Below are 25,017 nucleotides of genomic sequence, written 5' to 3'. Positions count from 1 at the left end.
TGCCCAGTTAGCAGCAAGCTAACAACAAAAACATATTCATGGGGGATGAGTTAGATGTACTAATTCTATACTTATGCATCCAACACAATACTCGTCATTTTTGACTAATTTGATAAGAATGATTTCTTATCCAAAACCTACACCCTTCCTCCTATATTCATTCAACAAATACTTAGTACATTTATGTTTGGAGAACTTTCCTTGTTACTTTAGAATATGGCAAAAAAAAAAAAAAAAAAAAACCACAAACCCCGTTTTCAAGGACTTTACAGTCCATCAGGCAACATAAGATTTGTTCGTGTGTAACTAAACTAAGCCAACACGAATTAAGTAAACAGGAAAAGTATGAGATAGGCTGAGAAATTTCAGAAAAATAAACAGTCGTTTATGTCTGGTATGATAGGTGAAGGTTCGTGGAGGAAGTCTATTTGAGGTTCATTTGAAGAACTGATAGAATTTCTAAAGACACAGGAGAGAGAGAGGGTAGAAAAGGGTATTACAGGCAGAGGAAGCAGAAGATAGATATTGAAATGCATATATATTGAAAATGTGCAGTGTGTTTAGAAATAGTGAGCAGTGAGAAAGTTGGATTTCAGATAAAATATGAAAGCCCACAAATAGCAGACTAATAATAATAGCATACATTCATTGACTGTTTACCGTGTGCAGGGTAATCATTTAATTATTACAACAAACCTATGAGGTAGCACTATGATTATCCCCATTTTTCACTGAGGGGACTAAAGCACAAAGGAGTTGAGTAACGTTTCCAAGGTCACAAAACTAGGTAGTGAGACCAGGATCAAAATCCTGGCAGTCTAGCTTCAGAGTACATGTTAACCATGTAGGAAATTAACCATTATCACACAGAAATCAGGATTCATTGAAGACCTTTGAGCAAGAATGTGGCATAACTGGACCTTTGATGACTTATTCTGGTTGCAATGTAAAGAATATCCTAGAGAAGAAACAACTAAAGCCAGGAAAAGCATCTTTATGGAACCAAAAAAGGGCCTATATAGCCAAGAAAATCCTAAGCAAAAAGAACAAACTGGAGGCATCACACTACCTGACTTCAAACTATACTACAAGGCTACAGTAACCAAAATAGCAAGCTACTGGCACCAAAACAGATATATAAACCAATAGAACAGAGCAGAGGCTCAGAAATAATATCACATATCTACAATGATCTGATCTTTGACAAACCTGACAAAAACAAGCAGCGGGGAAAGGATGCCCTATTTAATAAATAATGTTGGGAAAACTGGCTAGCCATATGCAGAAAACTGAAAACTGGATCCCTTCCTTATACCTTATACAAAAATTAACTCAAGATGGATTGAAGACATACACATAAGAACTAAAACCATAAAAACCCTAGAAGAAAACCTAGGCAATACCATTCAAGGCATAGGCATGGGCAAAGATTTCATGACTCAAACAACAAAAGCAAGGCAACAAAAGCCAAAATTGACAAATGGGATCCAATTAAACTAAAGAGCTTCTGCACAGCAAAATAAACTATCATCAGAGTGAACAGGCACCCTACAGAATGGGAGAAAATTTTTGCAATCTATCCATCTGACGAAGGGCTAATATCCAGAATCTACAAGGAACTTAAGCAAATTTACAAGGAAAAACTCAAACAACCCCATCAAAAAGTGGGCAAAGAATATGAACAGACACTTCTCTGAAGAAGACATTTATGCCCCCAACAAACATATGAAAAAAAGCTCATCATCACTGGTCATTAGAGAAATGCAAATCAAAACCACAATGAGATACCATCTCACACCAGTTACAATGGCGATTATTAAAAAGTCAGGAAACAGCAGATGCTGGAGAGGATGTGGAGGAATAGGAATGCTTTTACACGTTGGTGGGAGTGTAAATTAGTTCAACCATTGTGAAAGATAGTGTGGCGATTCCTCAAGGATCTAGAACCAGATATACCATTTGACCAAGCAATCCCATTACTGGGTATATACCCAAAGGTTTATAAATCATTCTGCTATAAAGACACATACACACATATGTTTACTGTGGCACTGTTCACAATAGCAAAGACTTGGAACCAACCCAAATGCCCATTAATGATAGACTGGATAAAGAAAATGTGGCATATACACACCATGGAATACTATGCAGCCATAAAAAGGATGAGTTCGTGTCCTTTGCAGGGACATGGATGAAGCTGGACACCATCATTCTCAACAAACTAACACAAGAACAGAAAATCAAACACCACATGTTCTCACTTATAAGCGGGAGTTGAACAAGGAGAACACATGGACACAGGGAGGGGACCATCACACACAAGGGCCTGTTAGAGGGTGGGTGGGCTAGGGGAGGGATAGGAGAAATACTTAATGTAGATGACGGTTGATGGGTGCAGCAAACGACCACAACATGTGTATACCTAAGTAACAAACCTGCACGTTCTGCATATATATCCCAGAATTTAAAGTATAATAATAAAATAATAAATAAATAAATAGTCAATACAATACTACATGCCAAAAGTACAGGGTTTAGATAAGCACCATAAAAGCAGGAATATAAAAGAAAGCCTGGGTAACAGTAGAAATCAGGGAACATTGAAACTGGTTGGCTATGAGAGAAAAATCAGCAAACAGCTCATTCTCAGGTCTAAGGTTTGGGTGGATAGAAAAATGGCTTCATCATTAATGTAAGTATTTCAAATTAAACATTTACTTGAAAGAAAATATAAGTGGAATTTTGTTTTAAATTATATGGAATTTCTATTAATGTTGAAGCTTTTGTAGGGCAGATGGTAGAGCTTTCCAGAAACAGTAGATCTGAACATAGGAAAGAGGCCTGTGTTGAAGGTTAGGGTTGGGGTGTCATCCCTGCAGATATTAGACATTAATATCTACTCTCAGGACATCAGAAAGAAGACCATGGAAGAAACAGAAAACAAAACAGAAAGATCTGAGCAAATAGACAGTTGAGCATGATAGACATTAAGAAAGAGCCCACTCAAAATAAAGGGGAATTTTAATGGTTTCGAGTGTTATCAAGAGGTGAATAAAAATGAAAACTGAGAAATTGACTTTTAGTAATTTGGAGACTGGAGAAGAAACCATGTAATAAAGATTTCCAGACCTCGATGTATGAAGAAAAGGTGTAGATAGTGGTCATAGATCATTCAAGAAGTTTGGAGGTAAAAAGAAGGGTGAAAGTTAAGGTATTCAATTATTAAATTTTTGTTTGTTGAGTTGTTTCAAGGATGGAGAATTCTAATGATGTCTGCAAACAAAGGAAGAGGTAAATGGACAAAGAGAGATGAAAAGTTAAAAAGTTGCACAGGCAGGCCGGGCGCGGTGGCTCAAGCCTGTAATCCCAGCACTTTGGGAGGCCGAGACGGGCGGATCACGAGGTCAGGAGATCGAGACCGTCCTGGCTAACCTGGTGAAACCCCGTCTCTACTAAAAGAATACAAAAAACTAGCCGGGCGAGGTGGCGGGCACCTGTAGTCCCAGCTACTCGGGAGGCTGAGGCAGGAGAATGGCGTAAACCCGGGAGGCGGAGCTTGCAGTGAGCTGAGATCCGGCCACTGCACTCCAGCCTGGGCGACAGAGCGAGACTCCGCCTCAAAAAAACAAAACAAAACAAAACAAAACAAAAAGTTGCACAGGCAATATTTAAGAAGAAGAGGAAGCACACTTAAATGAGGAGGTTCTTTTTCCCCAGGGTAGAAAAAAGAATGCTGATGTAGAAGAATTTGAGGAGTGAAATTGAAGGGCTTATGTCAGATTAACTTAACATTCTTACAAAGACAAGGTTTGTTTGCCCAGAGTAGGATGGTGGGTGGCATCAAAGGTAATGCGATAGAGAATCCAAGAAGTAAACAAAGCAAGTAATAGTAAGAACTAGCTAAAATTAAGTAGTATGAATAGAGGGAACCAAGTAAAACAGTGATGCTACTATCTCCAGCAAAATTAGCATTGCCACCTCAGAGAGTTGAAAAAGTAGACATCACAGTTAGCTGGCTGTCATACCCCCAGCTACACACTCAGCATTTAATTACTCACGAAATATTTACTCAACATCCACTGGGTGCCAGAATCATGAAAACAATGGCTACACATCAATGTGAATAGCTTTGGTCCAAAACATGGCATATTCCACCTCACCCACGCTACCCACCCACTCACCCAAAGCTGTGCTTTCATTACTTGTGATTACCAGTAACTCTTGGTGACCAGCTCATAAAAACGTATGTGTTAGGACCCTGGTAGCTCAGGAAATAGGTCCTCTATGTTATAACCACTCAGGGAAATTTAGAAAAGTATTTGGTGAAAAGCATCTTCATTTAAGGATCCTTAGAACTTCAAATGTGGTTTCTTAATATATGGTGGTATTTCAAAGTTGACATTATGGCTTCACCCATTCTGTCCTTATTTCTGTTAAACTCAAAGCTGGTCCCTTCACCTCTAATGGCATGCTGTTTTTTCTTATGCAGTTACTTCACACAAGCCCCTGCCAGTGATTTCACCAGGGATATGTCCTGCCATACATTCATTTTTTGTATCCATTCATCTGTTCATCAAGCATTCACCGAGTGCCTAAGCTATGCCAGGCAGTGGGCTCTGTGGTTACAAAAACACAGTCCTTATTCCCAAAGATATTATAGTATGACTAGAGGAAGAAGAGTAGAAGAGTAACAGTAAAAATGCAGATTAAGTACAGCAGTTAACAATAAAGGAGAGAGGTCAACATTCCTTAAGGGGATCAGACAAAGATTCATAGAGGAGGAAGTTCTTTGATTGTTGTTTGAAGGACAAGGAACAATTTTCCAGATGGGTGAGGTATGTGTGGGAGAACACTTTGGCAGGAGGAATAACATGTACAAAGGCACTGGGGCGTGAAACAGCAGACTGGCTAGTGAACTGCAAGCAGTCCAGGAGGGAGAGGGTGGGGACGTGGAAGAGTGGTCAGGGAGAGGGCAGGCAGGTACGAAAGAAATGTCAACCAAGGGAGGACCTGCTCCTCACAAGCCATTCTGGGGGGCCTGACTTTCTTCCTGTTCCACAGAGGTTGTTAATGTTTTGGAGTCATGGCTCTTTCAAAATCTATGATACTATCAATCCTCTACTCAGAAAAAAAAAAAAAAAAATCACCGAAATGGTGTCTACAAACACTCTGAAGTTCAGAAGTTGCTTGGACTTCAGGTTAAAATCTTGCTATAGGCAAAGGACCCATTTTTAGTTTATAAAAATAGCTGGAAGTATACACAACAAGAAGGTCGTAATGTGATCCAATTTGTGTTTTAGAACAAGAATTCAGCCAACTTTGTTGTGAATGGATTAGAGGCAAGTGAGACCAATGTTAGAATGAGCAATTAAGACATTATGACAACCATCTGGTCAGGAGATGATGAAAGAAACTGCCAAGAAATGTTTGAAAAAGATAAGAATGATTCAAGCTATCAGATGTTTAACTGCATTACAGTAATTAAAACAACGTTATGCTGTCCAAAACAAAGAGCTATCAATAAATTATATTAAAAAACTAGATCCAAAATTTTATATTGTGTTTTTTCAAGGTAAAACTTAAAAAGCAAAGGATAGATTATTCAACAAATCATTATTCCACTGGCAAGTGGAAAACTATCTGAGAAAAATATAAAGTTAAATTCTTGCACTCCTATACAACAAAATAAATTCCAGATGGATTAAGATTTGCATGTAAAATAAAGAAACTGGAAGAAAATGTAGGAAAAATGTGTGTGATCTTGGGATGATGAAGTCGTTTCTAAATTAACTCCAAAGGCAGCAACTTTAAAAGGAAAACATCACAGACTCAACCACTGCCCAGGTGTGGGGAAGGGGGAAATGGGGATTTGCTATTCAGTGGGTATAAAGTTCCAGTTATGTAAAATGATTAAGTCCTAGAGATTTGCTGTGCAACATTGTGCCCATAGTTAATAATACTATATTATAGATGTAAACAAATTTTAAAGGGCAAGTCTCATGTTAAATATTCTTACCACAATTAAAAAAGACTCAATCACATGCACAAAAACTTCGAATGTAAAAATATACCCAAAGGAAAAAGTCAAAAAGTGACTAAGAAACTTGGAAAAAAATATTTACATTATAAACAACCTATAGACACATGGATTACTATCTATACTATACAAAAATTGTGAATAAAATTAACTGGAAAATAAGCATCTCAAAAGAAAAATAAGTAAGGAACATTGGTAGGGCAATTTGCAAAGGAAAAAACTATCCAACCTCACTAGTGACTTAACAAACACAGAAAAACCACAGTGAAATGCCATTTGCCCCATATCAGATTGGCAACGTTTCTACAAAACAACACTACTTAAGATATGGGAAAATGTGCCCTCTCATGCACTGCTGGTAGGAGAATAAATTGAAGGGGAAAAGAACTTTCTGGAGAGCAGTTCGGCCAAAAAAACAAACCTTTATTAATAACTATACTCTTTAACCTACAAGCTCTGCATCCTAAGGAAATAATCCTGATGTAACTACCAGGAGGTACACAATAATCTTTACAGTAGCAAAAAGTTTTAAATTTTATTGGCTGAATTAATGTTATTTAACCATTAAAAAACTATAAAAAATTATCTTGGAGAAAAGTGTTTAAAAGGCATGGATAGATATTCACACTAGTTTGTTAAACGAGGGGGAAAAAAAATAGACTTCAAAATCATACTATCATATACTAGCCTGAGACAACACCACTACCACCCCATACCACCTACCATAGCTAGACAAGAAATTCTAGGTTGGTTGAGATACTGACTTGAAGTACAAGTCAGTTGCATTGATACAACAAATGATACCAATATCATTAGCAGCAACAGAAGTAACAAAGGAAAAAAACACACAACACTGAAAGCAGCAGGCTGACTCACAGTGATGTGTTAATAAGAGAATTCAGATGGAGAACTAAGTTTCTATAATCTCTTCATTAGTCTAATGTAATACCTCTGGTATAGCACAACGAACCTTGGTATGCCTGGTCATACTGGCCTCTTCAACCTAATCCTGCGCCTGCCCCCTGCCAAGCTTTGGCCCAGAAATTAGAGAACACAGGAAAACTACACGCAGTCAGACCTGAAAATGATGAAGGGACAGAAAAAGAGATTTGGTGGGGCTAGAGGCCTCAGCACTGCCCTGGGGGCCTCAGCAAATTCTCCAGGAATGATACAGATTGAAACAAGAAGGAAAACCGTGCCTCAGATGGATAGCCTGAAGGCAATGTGGTGATTGTTCTGGTGTCACTTCAGCACAGGAGCACTTGCACACCATACGGTGGCCTCCAGCTCTCTAACATGTGCTGATTCCTAGGAATCAAAGTTTGTATGGAGCAGGGCAAGTGGCATGTTCTCATCCATTGCTAATATAACATTTTCATTTCAAACAGTCCATATGGGGCCTCTGAAAATCTACGACTATCATCATATGGATAAATTTATCAATCAATAAAACCATATCACATGCTTCAGAATAGCATCTCAAGCAACTTACATTTTATTCTGAGATATGTCAGCATAGGGATTACAGCCTATAGTAGTGAAGCATAATTTGCAACGGAAAAAGTATGTTTCTACTTAGTTTGCCTTTGTAGGTTTATCTTTGCGATTGCTAATTCCTTTGCTTCTCATTCCCTCCCTTCAAAACTACAGACAAGAGATTCATCTTTACTTTACTCTGTGCTGAAAGGAATTGAATATAAAGTAGAAAAGAAGGAATAGCTTTTGAAAAAAAGAAAGAAAACAAACACCCACACAAATGAGTGTGTGTTTAACAAGGGAAGTTATCTCAAAGGTCACAGATCAGCAGAGGAAACGTGCTATTTACCAATGGTGGGGAAGGAAAAATCCCAAAGACACATAAAACTCACTCTAAATATTTGCCACTCTGTTTCATTTAAGACCAGTGTGTACTATCAGGGGCAAGCTGAGTACACACTGAGGACTCGACAAGGACACCAGGCTACAGGATCCAGTCCCTTCATCGGCAGCGAGAAGTTGCTCTCAACAGTGCCTAATTGGTTTCAGCAGAATTACTGTTACTACCCTAGGAGGGTAGCCTCAGAGAGTATCTATCCTACTAGCCACAGTTCTCTGGGGACATATGTTTTTAAATTTACTTTGTTTATAGTACAGCCCGACTCAATTATTTGGGTTGGGTTTTCTCATGATTTTTCTTATTATCATTTATCTGTAATCTCACTCATAAAATTTGCTTGAATCTATTTTATTGACATTTACATCTGTTCCAAATAGAAGAAAATAATGAATGATATTTTGTTAAAAGAAAATGCGATTAGTCAATTCTGAAAGTTTTCATTGATGAAAAAGGCATCCTCCCCATACATTAAACCATATGTGACTTTATATTTAGAAATTCAAAAAATAATTACTTAAAAGCAAAATCATCCATTTGCCAGAATAACTCAGAACAAAATGGTACTGTTAAAGACCTGACAGGATTTCTTGGAACAGATGTTATTAGTTCATAAATTTAAGGCAGGCACACAGATGTCTGCCCTGCACATAACAATAAAGCATTTTGCAACAGAAAAACCTTCATTCATATGTTGACCATCAACACTACTCAAAAATCACACCAGCAGGAGGTTTAGACTGTGTTCAGCATTTTTCTTTTTCACACATTCAGACAGACAAAGACGTACGCTTTCATTCTGAAGATGCCCATTTGGTTTTCCCCCACGTTTCATCAAAAAACTCATGCCTCACCGAAATTCCTTTTCTGACTTACCTCGAGCATAAAAATCTGGAACAGGAGTGTTGCTTCAGGGAAGCCAGCATCAGAATGGGATGAAGGAAAATGAAATCTCAGTTTCTACCAACAATACAAATCTGTGACATTTGATAGCAGGAAAAAGGGGAGCTAACATCCCATCTAATCTCAGTGCTTTCATAGCAGATATTTTAATGAAAACAATTCAAGCTCCTGACGCAACAGAGGGTAGCCTTTGCATAATGTTTAGTTTCTAATGCCTCCAAAAGGTATCTGATATTTATTTATAATCCAAATATATTAAGCCTGAAATGGAAACACTTCTAGAATTTCCAAAGAGCTTTCATAAAGCTGCCTGAATAATTATTAGCAAACAAGTTAGTAGAAAACATGTTTAAGTTCCACTGTTATTTCTTTGGTTATTGTTTGTTCTCCCCACATCTCCCTTCACCCACCCCCTGTGCGCGCACACACACACACACACACACACACACACACACACAGAGGATCATGAAAATATATTTTAAAAGAGTTAAACAGAGAAACCATTAATTTGATTGTTAAAATCTCTCTAGAACCTATTTTTAAAGATCACCTGGAAAAATCTTAGGAGATATTATAAAATGTCCCAAATTCAGAAACCAGAGATTCAAGTGCAAAGGTCCTATAGGATGGCCAGCAAGAAGGCTTCATTTGGTGCTCTGAAAGAAACAAGTTCCTCCTAAATGGAATTGAAAAGTAGGAAACCATTATTCTCTCTCTTCATAATAAAAGAAATTAAAGTAAAATCCTGTTTAACTGGAATCTAAATAATCAGAAGTTCACATACTATAATTTTATTGTCATTTTTATGAGAGAGACAAACCAGCTGATTGAGAGACTTATCTTTTTTAAAAAATCTCTTAAGATATGATTGGTGGGAATTCAACCCATATTTAGCTCATATATATCAAAAGACTTCTAAACCTGTGATTGATATTCATGATGATGTTAGTATTAAGTACATTTCACTGCCTTCTAGGTATTCAAAAGGTGGTTTTGCCCCAATTTGACATAAATGCTAACCCATGTTAATCACTATATAATTATTTAATTAACTTATCCCCAGCCTAGTTTGGACAAACTGAATTCACAACAAACTGAAAAATGGGGGTTAGTTGTTTTACTTGGAGAAGTCAGGGACAAAAGGATTGAGTGAGCCATTTAAGAAGATAATTTTAATATGCAGCATTTCTTCGTGGAATAATTAAATGAGAACAAAAGGTTAGGGACTGAAAAACTTATATCTGCAATTTACTTTAATTTTTTTTTTTTTTTTTTTTTTTTTTTTTTTTTTTTTGAGACGGAGTCTCGCTCTGTCGCCCAGGCTGGAGTGCAGTGGCCAGATCTCAGCTCACTGCAAGCTCCGCCTCCCGGGTTCCCGCCGTTCTCCTGCCTCAGCCTCCCGAGTAGCTGGGACCACAGGCGCCACCACCTCTCCCGGCTAATTTTTTGTGGTTTTTTTTTTAGTAGAGACGGGGTTTCGCCGTGTTAGCCAGGATGGTCTCGATCTCCTGACCTTGTGATCCGCCCGTCTCGGCCTCCCAAAGTGCTGGGATTACAGGCTTGAGCCACCGCGCCCGGCAAAATAAATTTGGGAAAATCACTTAACCTCAATTTTACCAAAACTAAATTAGGGGCACTATTCTTTTATCTCCCACAATACAAGAGTATGACATAAATACAAGTTTCATTGACCTGTCCAAATTGAACTGGATAAAGATAATTGGCCATAGGCATGGTGATATCTATCTTCACCTGCAGAAAATAGGATGAACCAATGATTTGACTACAAATATATAAATGCTGTCTTTATGTCTTTATATGGGTATATTAGAAGAAGATGCTTCCCCACCTTCAACCTGCAGTTCCCTGTGAGGTTACCCAGCCATTACTATTACTATCACCTACACATAAATGAGGAAGCAGAAGCAAAACTCATAAAAATAATTTGCCCAACATAGAAGACAGGTCAAAAATGGAACTTAGAATCTTCAAAGCATTGAAGATAGTGCTCTGCATTAAGTAAGCACTTAACGTGGTCTTGGAGCCGACTGATGAACTGATACCCCACAGTTCTGGAGATCACTAGGCCTCCTAAGCACCCTATGGTAGACGGAAGTCTTGTCAAAAATCCTAGATGCTCAAATGCAATGAAAATTACATGAGGAATATATTTCTGCTACTGCTTTTGATCACTTTTTAAACTGTTTTTATTGATATAGTTGTACATATTTGGGGGGTACATGATATTTTGATACCTGTCCACAATGTGTAATGCTTAAATCAGGAAAATTGGGATATCCATCAGCTCAAACATTTATCTTTTCTTAATGATCATGTCTTTTTGCCCCTGTCTCTCTTTTGGCCTCTTTCCTACTTCTACAATAATACAAGTTTGCTCCAAATGAGTTCACAGCAAGCAATATATTCATAATAGCAGAGGCCCAAGTTATAATTCTAGTCTTGCCAGCTCTCTCAATAACTACAGGCCTTTGGGACGTCATAGTAGATGTCTTCATTTTCCCATTCTTAGAAGGGATTAAAGGTTGAATTTGACCAAAATGCAACTGATATTAAGGATGTTGGAACCACTCCGTATCTCCCAAGGAGGAAAACTTACAGAGTTTTAAATGGAGTTGAGAGATTTTTAAAAGTCAAAGAAGAATTCCCTTTTATCCCTACTTCCATGGGACCCTCTGCTATGCTTCTGACTCTCTACAGAGCCAAAAGGGGGAAACTGGACCAGTTACACTATCGGCTCAATAATGTCTTGCAGCACAACTGATAACAGGATCTCTACTGACCAGAATGCCTGGAAGATGTTTTGCCAGGTTTGTTGAAAAGTTATGCTATGTAAAAGTGAAACAGAAAATATTATTATTAACTATGTCATGACAATAATAAAGAACTCTTCTAACTGGACTCTCAGAAGCCCAGGAAAAGTGACCAAACAGTGTTTCTCAATAGCCCAAAAGACACTCCAAACAGTTTTAAGGGAAGGTTCAATTAACAGCAAAAATTCATACTTCTTATTCCTTCTCTTGGAAAGAATTAATAAGCAGTTAAATGAGAAATGATAAGAAGAAAAGCCTCAGGATCTGGATGTCCTATAGGAAAGAACAGACAACCCCTAGAATTTTGCAAATGTCTGAGAAAACACTAAAAGTTTACTTATCCAAAGAACCAAGGACAAAACCCATAATTCTCTTCAACTAATTTAAGTGTCATCTCATTTCTCAATTATTTTCAATGTAATTGATCACATTGAATTACATTTTGAATAACACCGGGAAAAGGTTGAACTGCAGATGCATGTTTTCACTTCATTTTCGATCAAAGAACCAAATTAATCTGCAGGACATTATGAGCACATTACCCAGCAACAGCCCGCCACATGTCTGCCCACTGTCAGAAGGCAATGTATGTCTTACGTTCATTTGCCGATTCCACAAACATTTCACCAATGAAAGGTCCAGGGTAAAGAAGACAATGATATGAACTCTGTCCTCAAGGAGTTTAAAATTTGGTACAAAAGATATGTTTGCAAGCCAAATTACTATAACATGAAGCAAAATGTAATAACTGCCACAAATGAGGATTTAAAAAATTCAAACACCAATGGCATTTCAGAGGCAACAGGTACATTATGGAAGAGGGAACATTTCTTGCCATTTTAAAAATCACTCGAAAAAGTATTCCAGATGATTAAACAGATCTGAGAAAATAAAGCATCATAGCTGAACGAAGAAAAAAGAAAATCAAAAAATTGTTTAAAAGTATTATCTTCATGTTTTCATTCAACTATACACACCCCAAAAAAACATAAAATGCGGTCAGATTTCTTCAGTCAAACTTTGTCCATTCTCTGTGAGAAAGCTAGGTTCAAATGGCTCCACGATCCCGAGATTAAAATGGAAAGTGACAGAACCTTACATCATTGTACATGTGCATCGGTCAAATTACCTTTAGGATTAAAAATCATATTTTATTTTTTCAATTAATACTGTAAGCATGCACAGTCAGAAGCCTCTTACCTTTGCTGTTTAATTATCCATCTGATTGCGTCTCAGATCAGCTCTTTATAATCCAATTTTGAGAAAATGATACATCTATTTAAAAGCACATATAGCTTGTTTCGTTCAAGTAGAAAGTGACCAAATTCTCCTAGACTGAGAAAAGATTGGCATGTTTGCTTGTGCATATCAGATTATTTAGTTGCAAAACTGGGAATTATTCCACAGATGTGAATGGATTTCTAATTTATGTCACAAAGGAGAGATTACACTTTTAGGATAAGTTATTTACTTACTCATTTTCCTAATTCGATTTCAACACACAGGAGAATTTCAAGTCAGGAAAGCATCACCAACAATGCTTCACCAGAGACAACCAAAAAGAGATCATAAATGTCTTATTAACTGTAACTAATGATAAAAATCAAATCTTTGGGAATATAATTACAGCTGGTCTAGCTTAAAAGTGTTTTACAATTATATTAGCCCAAGTAAATCACAGCATACTAATTTTAAATTGTACATTAAAATAGGTTTGTTGTACATGTTGCCATAAATTTCAAAACAAGAAAAATCAAGAAGGATCAACTTCTTTATTTTTTTTGAACACATTTTCCAACTGTAAGGTCCATAGCTCCTCCTTTTCTCCCTGTTGACAAGCGTGCTTCTCCTGCTTTCTAACTTTAAGTACACTCCTCTCTGCCGTAACTTGTCTGAGCTTGTTTGTCTGTAGTTCTTATTGGCAATTTCTAAGCTATCTTTTCATGATCTTTTGAAGAAACAACGTATAAGTGCACCTGTGTTCTTTTATGTTCATGCCTCCCCCTTGTTTTCTTTCCTTGGCACCATAGAAGCAGACATACATAAGTCTGTAACTTATGGTGGCTTATTTATTATTTTTACCTGCATATATTCAGAAACTATTTTTAAGAAAAGGACTGGACTGATAAATTAGAGCTAGGAAGCCTGGTCATTGTGTGGGCTTGGACAGGTGATATTATTCGCTAGACCTATATTCTCAGGTACAAAATGAGGGGGACCCTGCCAGAGGATCAATCTTCAAAACTGCGACAACTCTGAAACCGTATGACTCTCTAGCTCTTTGACTTGCGACTTCACACTTGGATGTCATTTGTTGCTTTAAAAGATGGTTGGTTCCACTGTGGAAGACAGTGTGGTGATTCCACAATGATCTAGAACCGGAAATACCATTTGACCCAGCAATCCCATTACTGGGTATATACCCAAAGGATTATAAATCATTCTATTATAAAGACACATGAATGCATATGTTTATTGCGGCCCTACTCACAACAGCAAAGACATGGAATCAACCCAAATGTCCATCAATGATAGACTGGATAAAAAAATGTGGCACATATACACTATGGAATACTATGCAGCCATAAAAAGGAATGAGTTCATGTCCTTTGCAGGGACATGGATAAAGCCAGAAGCCATCATCCTCAGCAAAGTAACACAGGAACAGATAAACAAACACCACATGTCTTCACTCGTAAGTGGGAGCTAAACAATGAGAACCCATGACACAGGGAGGTGAACAATACACACCAGGGCATGTTGGGAGGCAGTGAGGGGAAGGAGAGCATCAGGATAAATAGCTAATGCATGCGGGGCTTAATACCTAGGTGATGAGTTGATAGGTGCAGCAAACCACCATGGCACACGTTTACCTATGTAACAAACCTGCACATTCTGCACATGTATTCCAGAACTTAAAGTAAAACAAAATTTAAAAATAAAGATGGTTGGTCCTTCCCCTGGTAGATATAAACACAAACACAAAGCAGCACAAACATGAGCAGGGAGTGTAAACAAGAAAGAAGTGGTGGGGGAAGAAAGTGAGAGAGAAAGAAGGAAAAATGAGGCAAGAGAGACAAAAACCCAGAGACAAGGCAGGGAAAGGGTGGGGAACAGGGTGAAGAATTTAGAGAAAGAGAAGAGAATTTGGGAAAACAGAAGAGCCTATACAGTAAGAGAGCTAAAGAAGAGGTCTAGTTAATAGTACACGACCAATTATAGGGTAAAAGATTTTAAAATTCTTGCATGCATTTTCTGCATGTCAACAAATACCTACAGGTGTTAGTTTCTCTCCAGAAAAGAAAAAGCAAAATACTTGGATATTGAAGTGCTAATTTTAAATGTCTATAAAAATTTGTGAGGGAACAAAGTTATTTTCTATTATGAATTTACTAAACAGTAGATGACATTTTAAGCCATCATATGTTATCAATAAAAATTAGCACAAGAGAAATTCTAGCACAGGGCCCAGGATATAGTAGGCAGCAATATACCTTAGAGAGAGAGAGAAGGAAAATGAGAGACAGAGGAAGGCTCTATTTTAAAATGACATAAATCATCTTCCTGATCTTGAAGACTAATGGAGATGGGGAGAAAGGATAAAATATGCCCATGTAAAATTGCCTAGACTCTGAACAAGCAGCAAGTACAAACCACGGTAAAAAGTTAAATAACCAGAACTCAATTAACTAGAATTCTCAATTTGGTAGAACACATCCACACACCTTTACAGTCCAGTATTCAAGGAGACAACTTTACAAAAAATAAAAGATTTCAATGTTTATGAAATAATAACAGCAATTACCACCACACCATTAGCAACTCCCTAGGAATGTCTCTGGAGAACAGTCACATCTAATACCTACAGCATTAGCGTCCAGAGAACAATAACCACTGTTGTTTGACATGCAGACCAGGAGGCCATGCAAGGACCTCTGTGATCAAGCCTAGTTACTCAAAGTAGTGCATGCACTTCATAGTCAATGTGAGTTGACTGCTCTAGATGGTTTGCCACTGGAGAGTTTGAAATGTCAGCCCATGCCTAAAATTTTTGGAGCCGGGGTCTCCAGCCAGTAGCCCATTCCCTTCTCTTCTCTTTCCCACCTTCAGTTCTTTTCTGCAGTGAGGAGCCTTGCACACACTCCCGAGGACACCTCAGCCCACACAACTAAGATTCATACACAGCCCTACATTCTTTCGTCCTAGGAGTGCTCAACACAAGTGGTACAGTTCACCACTGGGAGATGAGACCCCAGGAGAGACCCATGTAGGCCCTGGAAGTCATCTTGGGATCACTTAGGCAGGAATTGTGGGGTACCAAGTGGTTTAGAAGAGGGAATGGGGTGCTTTGGATTGACAATAGCCACATGGCTCTGTAGAATCCTTTCACCATAAGGCATGGCACAGTGGAGGAAGACCAGCAGGGCCCTCTAAAGCAAGTGACATGAGGCAAGAGCCTCTTTCCCCAGGTTTAAGGGTGCTACTGTTAATATGGCATTTCTACCTTAACCTGGGTTCGCCAGGAAATCTAATTAGCCATATCTCATTCCATGCAGCCAGACTGAATAGTATTTGGTTGTGCTATACAGTGAAAATAAACAATGTAAGCACTAAAATTACTATAACTCAGGTGGTCAAATGATTTTGGTTTTAATACCTGGAATCTCTGCCCAATTAGCACAAGAGGATGAATTTTCTTTAGCAATAAACCCCTAAACTCCTCATGCTACTACTTAAGAATAAACTAGCACAAAGAGAACCTTTGCTCTCAGTGACCAAACAGAGAGTAAAGTTTTTGTCTCAACTTCTCCCTCCTTACTCTTAGTCTACAAAACATCATGCAAGGTTGACCCAAGGCCAGAAGCCAAATTTAATGGTGAGCCTTCTCTCTTGTTCTCTCTTCTTGTAACACCTCATCCTGACATAACTGAGTTAAGGTCCACTTTCCCAAAACAGTGTCCTATACCTCTGTTCCCCACTATCTACCACCTGATTTTTTTTTTTTTCGTATCTTTTTGGGCTTTAATCTGGTTATGGTCAACTAACTAAGAGAATAAACTACTTACCATATACCAGTGAGCTATTGAGTGTTATCAGTCGAATAGGTCATCTACCCAACTTAATTAACATTGCAAAAATGAGGTCAGAGCAGTGGAGGGACACAAGTTCCTTGGAACACTTCGAATAAATTGTACAGCCTGCTTGACTGAGAGACCACCACATATAGACACAGTACAAGGAATATATAAAAGAGACAAGAGACTTGTCCTAATAGATTTGCAGTAGAGCTGAGAGACAGAATCTACATAAAATGGAGAGAGCTTTAATAATATTATAAAATAACATAAGGATACAAATCAATGAGTTATAAGGCCTTTTTCTCTCCTATTTTCTAATGTACTTCCAAAAGTCTCAGCTGCCATAAGCTTTCCCTGAGATTTTGATTAGAGTTAGACGGCTTGGCCTGAATAGTAAAAGAAACAGCTTGGAAGAATTTAGACACATTTCCTTCCTTCTCTGCTTCCTCATGTTTCCTGTCCTTAGAACTTAGGCCTTTTGAAGGATGTTTGGAAGTGTTCCCTGCATGTCCATGTGCTTCTGCTACCTCAGTCTTATTTTTATTACCATAATATATCAGGGTCCTCAAGAGTTATCTTTATTCTTCCTATGTAAGAGTGAATAGTAATTTCATTTCAGTTTTTTCCAGCTGCTCCTTTATATTGTTCTGCCCCATGACTTCAAAAAGATAGGAAACCCTTGAAGTCCTAGAATCCTAGACTCGGGGTCAGAAAGCACACATTCTAATTCTAGTTCTAGTGCTTAGTAGCTGTGAGAAAGTGTTTAACTCTTCTGAGTCTCAATGCCATCTGTAAGATGTGGGTCTGTTTCAGCAAATACCAAATCAAATCCCTATCTGTGAAAGCAAACAACACAGTGCTGCTTAATAGGCATAGTTGATGTGAGCACTTGTGGCAGATATTCTCTGCTTTGGAATTTATCTGAACAAGATCCGATTCATTTGTTTATTCAGTTAACAAATATTTTCTTGAGCACCCAATGTGTATCAGACTCTCCACTGAGCACTTATCAGAACCACTGGAGCTATGAGCCATCCAGTTGCTACTGGACATTTCTTTTTTCAAACTACCACTTTTCTAGTGTTCTTCCTTTTGGAGAATAGTTAAGAATGTGTGTCACGGCCGGGCACAGTGGCTCACGCCTGTAATCCCAGCACTTTGGGAGGCCAAGGTGGGTGGATCACTTGAGGCCAGGATTTTGAGACCAGCTTGGTCAACATAGTGAAACCCCGCCTCTACTAAAAGTACAAAAAAATTAGCTGGGCATGGTGTCGCGTGCTTGTAGTCCCAGCTACTCAGGAGGCTGAGGCAGGAGAATCACTTGAACCTGGGAGACAGAGGTGGCAGTGAGCCGAGATGGCGCCACTGCACTCCAGCTTGGGCAACAAAGTGAGACTTCATCACAAAAAAAAAAAGCAAAAGAAACAAACAAACAATGTGTGTCATGTTGCTTGCTTAAATTCTATTTGCAGCATTTTGGAATGAAGTGTGTCCCTCTCCTGGCTTCATTATACATCAAAATTCCCACAGTTAAAGTTTTTTCAAGACTCATAAGTCAGCATAGTCGCTAAGAAATTCTCCCTTGGGCTTGATATAAGAGAATTAAAATATATCTGGACTTCATCAACTGTGGTCTTTCAGTCTGTCGTGAGAGGCTGGAGTCGCTAGGGGATAAATTGAAAATGAGTGAGCTAAGACTGCACTCCAGCCTGAAAGTTTCCAATGAAAGTTTCCAATAGTGTAAGGAGAGATGTGATTGTGAGCAGCACATCAAGATAATGAGTGGGTACACGCACTGCACACCAGGACCCGTGGATATTTATGCTGCAATCCATAGGTGCACCTCCTCGATATGCCACCTCTGAAAACCAAAAATGTAACAAGCACATATCAGAATAGTCATTCCTGCTCAGTTGAGTTCCTAGTTACAGCCAAATAAAAGAAGACTAGTTTCTTTAAAGCTCAAAAACAAAGAGCACCTTTCCAGGACAAGTAACTAAAGTGGTGTGATTTTGGTGTAAGTTTGTGTGTGTGTGTGTGTGTGTGTGTGTGTGTGTACACATTTAGTTTTATTGTAACAAAGCAACTTGTACTTTTCACATTTAAAACTGAGCATCATCTTTCCTTTACAGTGAAACAAAAAGGAAATTTAAAAATAAGCAGGAACAAAATTACAATAGAGAGCATCAATTCCAAATAGGTTCCCACAGGTTCTGCTGATTCTTCCATTGAGTGGCAGGGCTAAAGTCATCATTAGAAGAAAATTTATTTTAAAAGTGTCTTCTTAAACTACAAGGATGTCTGTCAAATATCACAACAAACATGCCAAAGGAGAAGCCGTGTTGTCAAAATGCACACTTAACCCACCCAAACATCTCAAATCCACCCTTCGCTGACCTTCTATAACACCCCCTTTTCTTTTTTTTTTTTTTTTTTTTTTTTTTTTTTTTTTTTTTTTTTTTTTTTTAGTTTTTTTCTCTTTTTTTAAACAAGAGAAAATAGACAGATACATGTTGGTAAATGCTAACTGTCCATATTCACATAGAGACACTGCGTACTCTCTAAGCCCAATATACAGAGAAAGGAGGGGAAAAACTAGAATTCTGTGCACTACTACACAGGGGCTTAGCACCCTCCAGCTTCCAGCAGAGCGAAGGGAGCAGGTTTTTCTTATTTCCCACAGACCTCGGTGGCATTGATTCCATACAGTTTTTATTCAGACAGAAAGGGATAAAAATGAATTTCAAACAGAAAGGGGTAGAGACACTTTTCCCATTGTATTCTGCTCAAGGTATTTCCCCCAAAATAAGTTGAGAACCATGGTGTAGAGAAAAGAGACCTCAAGAACAGGGTGACAGAACACAAGAGGAAAAAGAAAAGACTAGAACTTGCTCCCAGGGACTGGAGAATTTTTTTTGGAAAAGGATGGTTGGAACCTATCAGTGTTCTAGTGTTCTTTTCCTTCATCCTTCTCTCCTTCCTCCCCTTCATCATCATCTTCATCTTCTTCACCTTCATCTTCGTCTTCTTCCTCAGTATCTGTTTATCCTTCCTCCTCTTCATCATCATCATCTTCTTCTCCTTCTCCTTCTTCATCATCCATATCAGAAACCAAGTAATACGCTAATGAGTTGGAACAAATATCATCTTTGGTGACCTCTCCTAACTCAGCACTGGCATCAAAATGGTCAGTAAACCAGGTAAAGAAGCTCTCTGGTTCCTCATGCTGCCTCTTCCTGCCGGCTTTATTCTGCGTTTGACTTGAACGTTTCATCAAATCCTTTCCAGATTCCCACTTCATTTCAGTGGTCTTTGAAGATGGATCACCACTCTCATTCAGATGAAATTCTTTGGAGAGAACTTTATTTTCATCAAAATAAAAATCTATTCTGTAACCTGATTTAATATCTTCAAATTCTGTCATTTCAACTCTGGTCAAATAACGCAGTGCCTCTTTGTCCTCCTCCAGCAGTGCAGACGTTTGTGAATGGTTGACAAATGTTGTTAGCCCAAAATTTGGGATTTTGGCGAGCAGTTCTGACATCTTCTGAAAAAATGGTTGGCGGAGTTTGTCATATTTCTGTTCTACTTTCAAAATCTCCTCACTGGCTTGTTCATTAAGTCTGTCTATTTCATTTTGTACTTCATCAACGCATTCAATTGCTTCTTGCTCTTCTTTTTCTCCCTTCTTCAGCAAGCCTGCAGAGGCCGATATCTCCTCTGGTCCCAGAGAGGCATTCTTGGTTTCTTCTTTTGAGGTGGGAGTGGAGACTGGCATTTGGGGGCCATGCTGCTAGGGAAGTCTAAGAACCAGACCATGAGTCTCCTTGCTCATCCAGAAGCAGGCAGAACACTCTGGTATAAGACTTATTGGTTAAAAGTAAGCAATAACACATGGGTACTTGAAGGATCCCTTTACACTATTAATTCTATTCTTAATTAATCTTATAAATGTCCATTCATAATTTTATAAATGCAGAACCATTTATAAAAATGGAAAAGCCATAGCTGTTTGGACCCCCAAGGAAGCTAATCAACCCACCAAGATAGAACAGGAGTTTGTAAACACACCTTTGGCGTAATTGTTTGACAATTTATTACGTAATAGTTCTTTAACAAATGGCTTTTATTTTCCCTGATCTACATTAATATTAGAAAGAGAATGAGTTCTCTCAAAAAATGGGAGAAAATGCAGAAAATAACATTATTTTCAACTTTTTCTCTTCAAACACCCATATTCTCCATATGCTTATGATGGGTGAGAGAAAGAAGAAGAAAATCAAGCCTCCCAGGGAATACACAGTTGGGGGGAATCCCTGCCCCAAACATGCATAGGCAGGGCTACCATGTTGCACAATCCCACTCATACTCTTGGTGAAATTTACCTCCAGGACTGTGCGATGCACAATCTGCCTGCTGTGCATGGGGACTCTATCTACAGGCACCCAATAATCCATGAAGAGGAAAGTGCACCTAGCCCAGGGAAATAATATTGTGTTGCCCTACAGATTAGTTCAATCCAAAGGGAGTCAAGGAAAAGAAAGAGAAAGTGTTCACTGACTTTAATAATTATTCAAGATTCAGAAGTACCTGGGAATTATAAAATATTTGATTCTGTAATCACATCAGAGGAAAAACTTTCCATTTGACTGATTCTCCAACAAACCAAACCACAGAGGAAATGGCTGAAAAAACATTTTCCTACCTTCATGCTCACACACATGGTGGAACATACCAGCAAACAAAAAAACGTTCACCAGATCTCAATTGATGAAACACACTGGGAAGAGGTGCCTTCCCTTTGGTTGACTTTAAAAACATTAACTCATATAGTTTAAGTTTTTGTTTCAACCTGCAAAATAGAGTTGTTACCTTAAATATATGACATTTAAAGACAAGGGATTTCTATCAGACCAGATGAAGAATACGCTGGACCTCAGGCTGGTGACCAAGCATTATTCACATGTGAAACCTTCTTAACCCAAAACTTCAGAATGGCTTAGGAAGCTGGCTTTACTGAGATGCTCAAGGATGTGTTAGAAGCAGGATCTCTGAAAAGCAGGAGTGAAAAGGACAGGACCACTCTAGGGCCAGGTATCCCTAATCAGGGGGCTGATGCTTCAGAATGCCCTCTCCTGCCCTCCTCCAGCCATGCCTCTCCACAGAGCCAGCAGTCTGCAGGGCTGTGATACACACCCACCTGCAGGAACAACTTCCCTTCTAGACTCTTCTCCAGGTACTTATGAGCCTGGAATTTCCTGCCCCAAGTGGTCTGAAACCAGCTTCCAGGGCCTGTGTGAGTCTTCACCCTTCCAAAGCAGATCAACTCACAGGTGTGCACACCCCTAGGCCTGAGGGGTGTTCATGGGTAGCTGGTGGAATTGGGTGTGAATAAAGTTAAATGAGCAGGCTGGCTCATCCACACACATTCTTACAAGGATCCTCAGGTGGCACAGAGGAGCCAGGGCAAGAAGAGAAGGAACAGGTTATGGAATAGGGGGGTGTCTTGTCCTGGGTCCTCAAATGTTAGGAGTGAGCCTATAATGGGATATATCATATAATGAAATGAGTACTTCAGTGATCCAAAGAAAAATCTCCTCTCTCTGTTTCCTATCCTCACGGTGACCACATAAACGGATTATCTCAACCAGGACACTGGGCAGCATGAAAGGTATCTTAACTTGATAGGACACCAGCTCAACAGGTAAGGCCAGGACTGTCTTGCAAACTAGGATATAAAGTCATCCCAGCTACACCAAACTGTAGAACAGTTTCTTCCCTTATGATGATCCTTCACTACCACTGAGCCCAGAGTTCCATAAATCATTGCCATCCGCTGGCATCCAGCATTTTCCCCTCATTGGGTTATTTTCCTCATTAGAGAGTGTTTATGTTTAGTGTACCCAAGAAGTAAATAAAACCTCATTTTTATCATATACAACAGGCATATAATAGAAAGCATCATATGTGGTTCCAGCTTCTATAGTTTTCCTACAAAGTTTGCTCAATCTTTTAAGTTTGTAGGTTGACATTCCAAATAAAAGGGGTAGAAAATAAGAAGGAAACCCGTGAAACCAGAGAGCCATCAGAAACCCCTGCAAACTCACCAAAGAAAGTTGGATCTAGGGTTCCCACAGGAGGTAGAAAATCAAAGATAAATAGTATGTGGAATTTTAAAAGAAAACATTGTGGATGGCCTTTTCTGGAGCCCAGTCTGCGCTGAGTCTATGCATACAGGATTTAATCAGGACTAGTCAGTGCAATCCAGAGGGGCACACCCTAGATGAGGGAGTTTCTAGGAAGGTCTATGGCCACATCCTTGGCATCTGGTTAATGTGTCTCCCGTGCTGCTTCTTGGCAAATTCCAGTAGCCTGATTTTATCTCATAGCTCTTGCACAATACACATACACATACACACACACACACACGCAACTTCTACAGTGCTTCCAGCCAGTGCTGCTGCTCACTATTATTTACACTAGCAGCTCTTAAACATGACCACACATCACAATTATCCTGGGAGCTTCTCTAACATACAGATTCCCAAGCAGCTCCCCACAGAGAGTGAATCGGGAGGTCTCGGGTGAGGCTGGGACCTTTCTACCCTTAGTAAACAAGCAATCCAGATGACTATAAAAGCAAAACATTCTAACCCCTGGAGAAGCTCTGCTAGAGCAGTACAGGCTGAATTCCATCTGACCAGCATGCAGTCATGTCCTCATGCTGTTTTTCTCAGTCTATTCCTACTTTGGGGTCTTCCCAGAAAGAGCTGAAGATGTGCTGCCCAACACCATGGAGACGAGCCCCCACAACAAACAGCTGTCCTTTCCCATCACGGCCAAGCTCCAACCAACTGCCAATTCAGACACGTCCTGAAATGGCTCTCTATTCATTGACTTTCATGAGAAACTACTTGAGCTTTATTAAGAAATAAACTGCACACATGCAGCAAGTTATGAAAATTTTAGGATGGTTCCTCTTTTTTACGGACAGTCTTTGGTTGCTAATCCAACAATAAAATGGTTCCTTCAAATGAAATTTTAACCCATTTCTTTCCTTCTTTCTCTCTCTCCTCCTCCCCATCCCATACACATTCATACAGTGATCTGTGGGCTTTTTGTTAAATTAGTGATTCTCAATGAATAGAGGCCCAAACTTTCCAGAAAAACACATCAATGTCTCCAGGAAGCCATGTAATTTTTCCGTTTGTGAAAATGAACCAAATGTTTTCAAAGGGTAAGAATCACTGCCAGCCTCATCTCTGATTCATCTAGAATATGGACAGGAGAATATTACAGCAATCAATCAACTTGAATTTCATGTTTTACAAATGGTATAGTGTAATCAGAAATAAGCCAAAATTTATAAGTAACTGGCATAGAAGAATTAATAAAATAAGTAAAATCAGAGAAATGCTATCAGGTAAAAATCCCTCCTTAACAGTAGAGAAGCAGATCATGAGAATCCAGTCATCACTGTGAGATGTTATCATCACAGGCAAAATCAGCTAAGTCAGCTGTTGACAGAGGAGAGGAAGTTAAAAAAACTCTACTTCTCTGGCACAGTTTTGAAGTTCAGTGATACTCAGCTTGCTAAGGCATTCAGTGCACTGATGGCTGCTTCCCCTGGAAGCAGTCGGTGCCTGTCTCCTGGGTTATTTCCACAGATCTCAGGGATGGGGCCATTATAAAAGAGTCCCTCTGATCTTGGCTGCCAAAAATCTCAACATAGCGTGATAGTGGTGCCTCCTCACCAAGGGAGCAAATCAGTACTAAACATGGTATCCAAATTTCCACTCATCATACTCCTGTGGCATTAGAGGGTATGGAGCTATAAAAGCTAAAGAATAAAAAAGCAAGGCCAGGCCAGGCATGGTGGCTCATGACTGTAATCCCAGTACTTTCGGAGATCAAGGTGAGAGGATGGTGTGAAGCCAGGATTTCAATACCAGCCTAGACAACAAAGTGAGGCCCTATCTCTATAAACTTTTGTTTTGTTTTTTGATTAGCCAGGCATGGTGGCATATGCCTGCAGTCCCAGCTATTTGGGAGGCTGAGGTGGGAGGACTGCTTGAACTCAGGAGTTCAAGGCTACAGTGAGTTATAATCACACCACTGCACTCCATCCTGAGTGACAGCACAACTTCATTTTTAAAATAAATAAATAAATATAATTAAATAAAAATTTAATTTATTAAATGCACCTGCTTTCTTCCTGAAATCATGCCAAGCTGAAGAAATATCTCTTCAATATATCAGTCCTTGGCATACTACTATTTCATTAAACTAACACCT

At 39.0% G+C, this 25,017-nt stretch overlaps 2 protein-coding genes across 4 annotated transcripts in view; both read right to left on the bottom strand.

The window, feature by feature from the left end:
• The window catches only part of PDE4D (phosphodiesterase 4D), a 1,590,976-nt gene that overhangs the window by 1,489,331 nt on the left and 76,628 nt on the right, over window positions 1-25,017 (bottom strand). The gene's annotated exons all lie outside the window — the stretch shown is intronic.
• On the bottom strand, window positions 19,139-20,670 carry LOC126956995 (protein SET-like). Its single transcript, XM_050794385.1, has one exon. The coding sequence runs from the start codon at window positions 20,498-20,500 to the stop codon at window positions 19,766-19,768; it is 735 nt and encodes a 244-aa protein (XP_050650342.1). The 5' UTR covers window positions 20,501-20,670; the 3' UTR covers window positions 19,139-19,765.

The sequence above is a fragment of the Macaca thibetana genome, chromosome 6 (genome assembly GCF_024542745.1).
Source record: "Macaca thibetana thibetana isolate TM-01 chromosome 6, ASM2454274v1, whole genome shotgun sequence".
Classification (NCBI taxonomy): Eukaryota; Metazoa; Chordata; class Mammalia; order Primates; family Cercopithecidae; genus Macaca; species Macaca thibetana.
The sequence above is the reverse complement of the archived record's forward strand: the minus strand, read 5'-3'. Positions and strand labels throughout refer to the sequence as shown.

Excerpts from the sequence above, each read along its gene's own strand:
- LOC126956995 (XM_050794385.1), bottom strand. The coding sequence starts at position 20,500 with ATGCCAGTCTCCACTCCCACCTCAAAAGAAGAAACCAAGAATGCCTCT.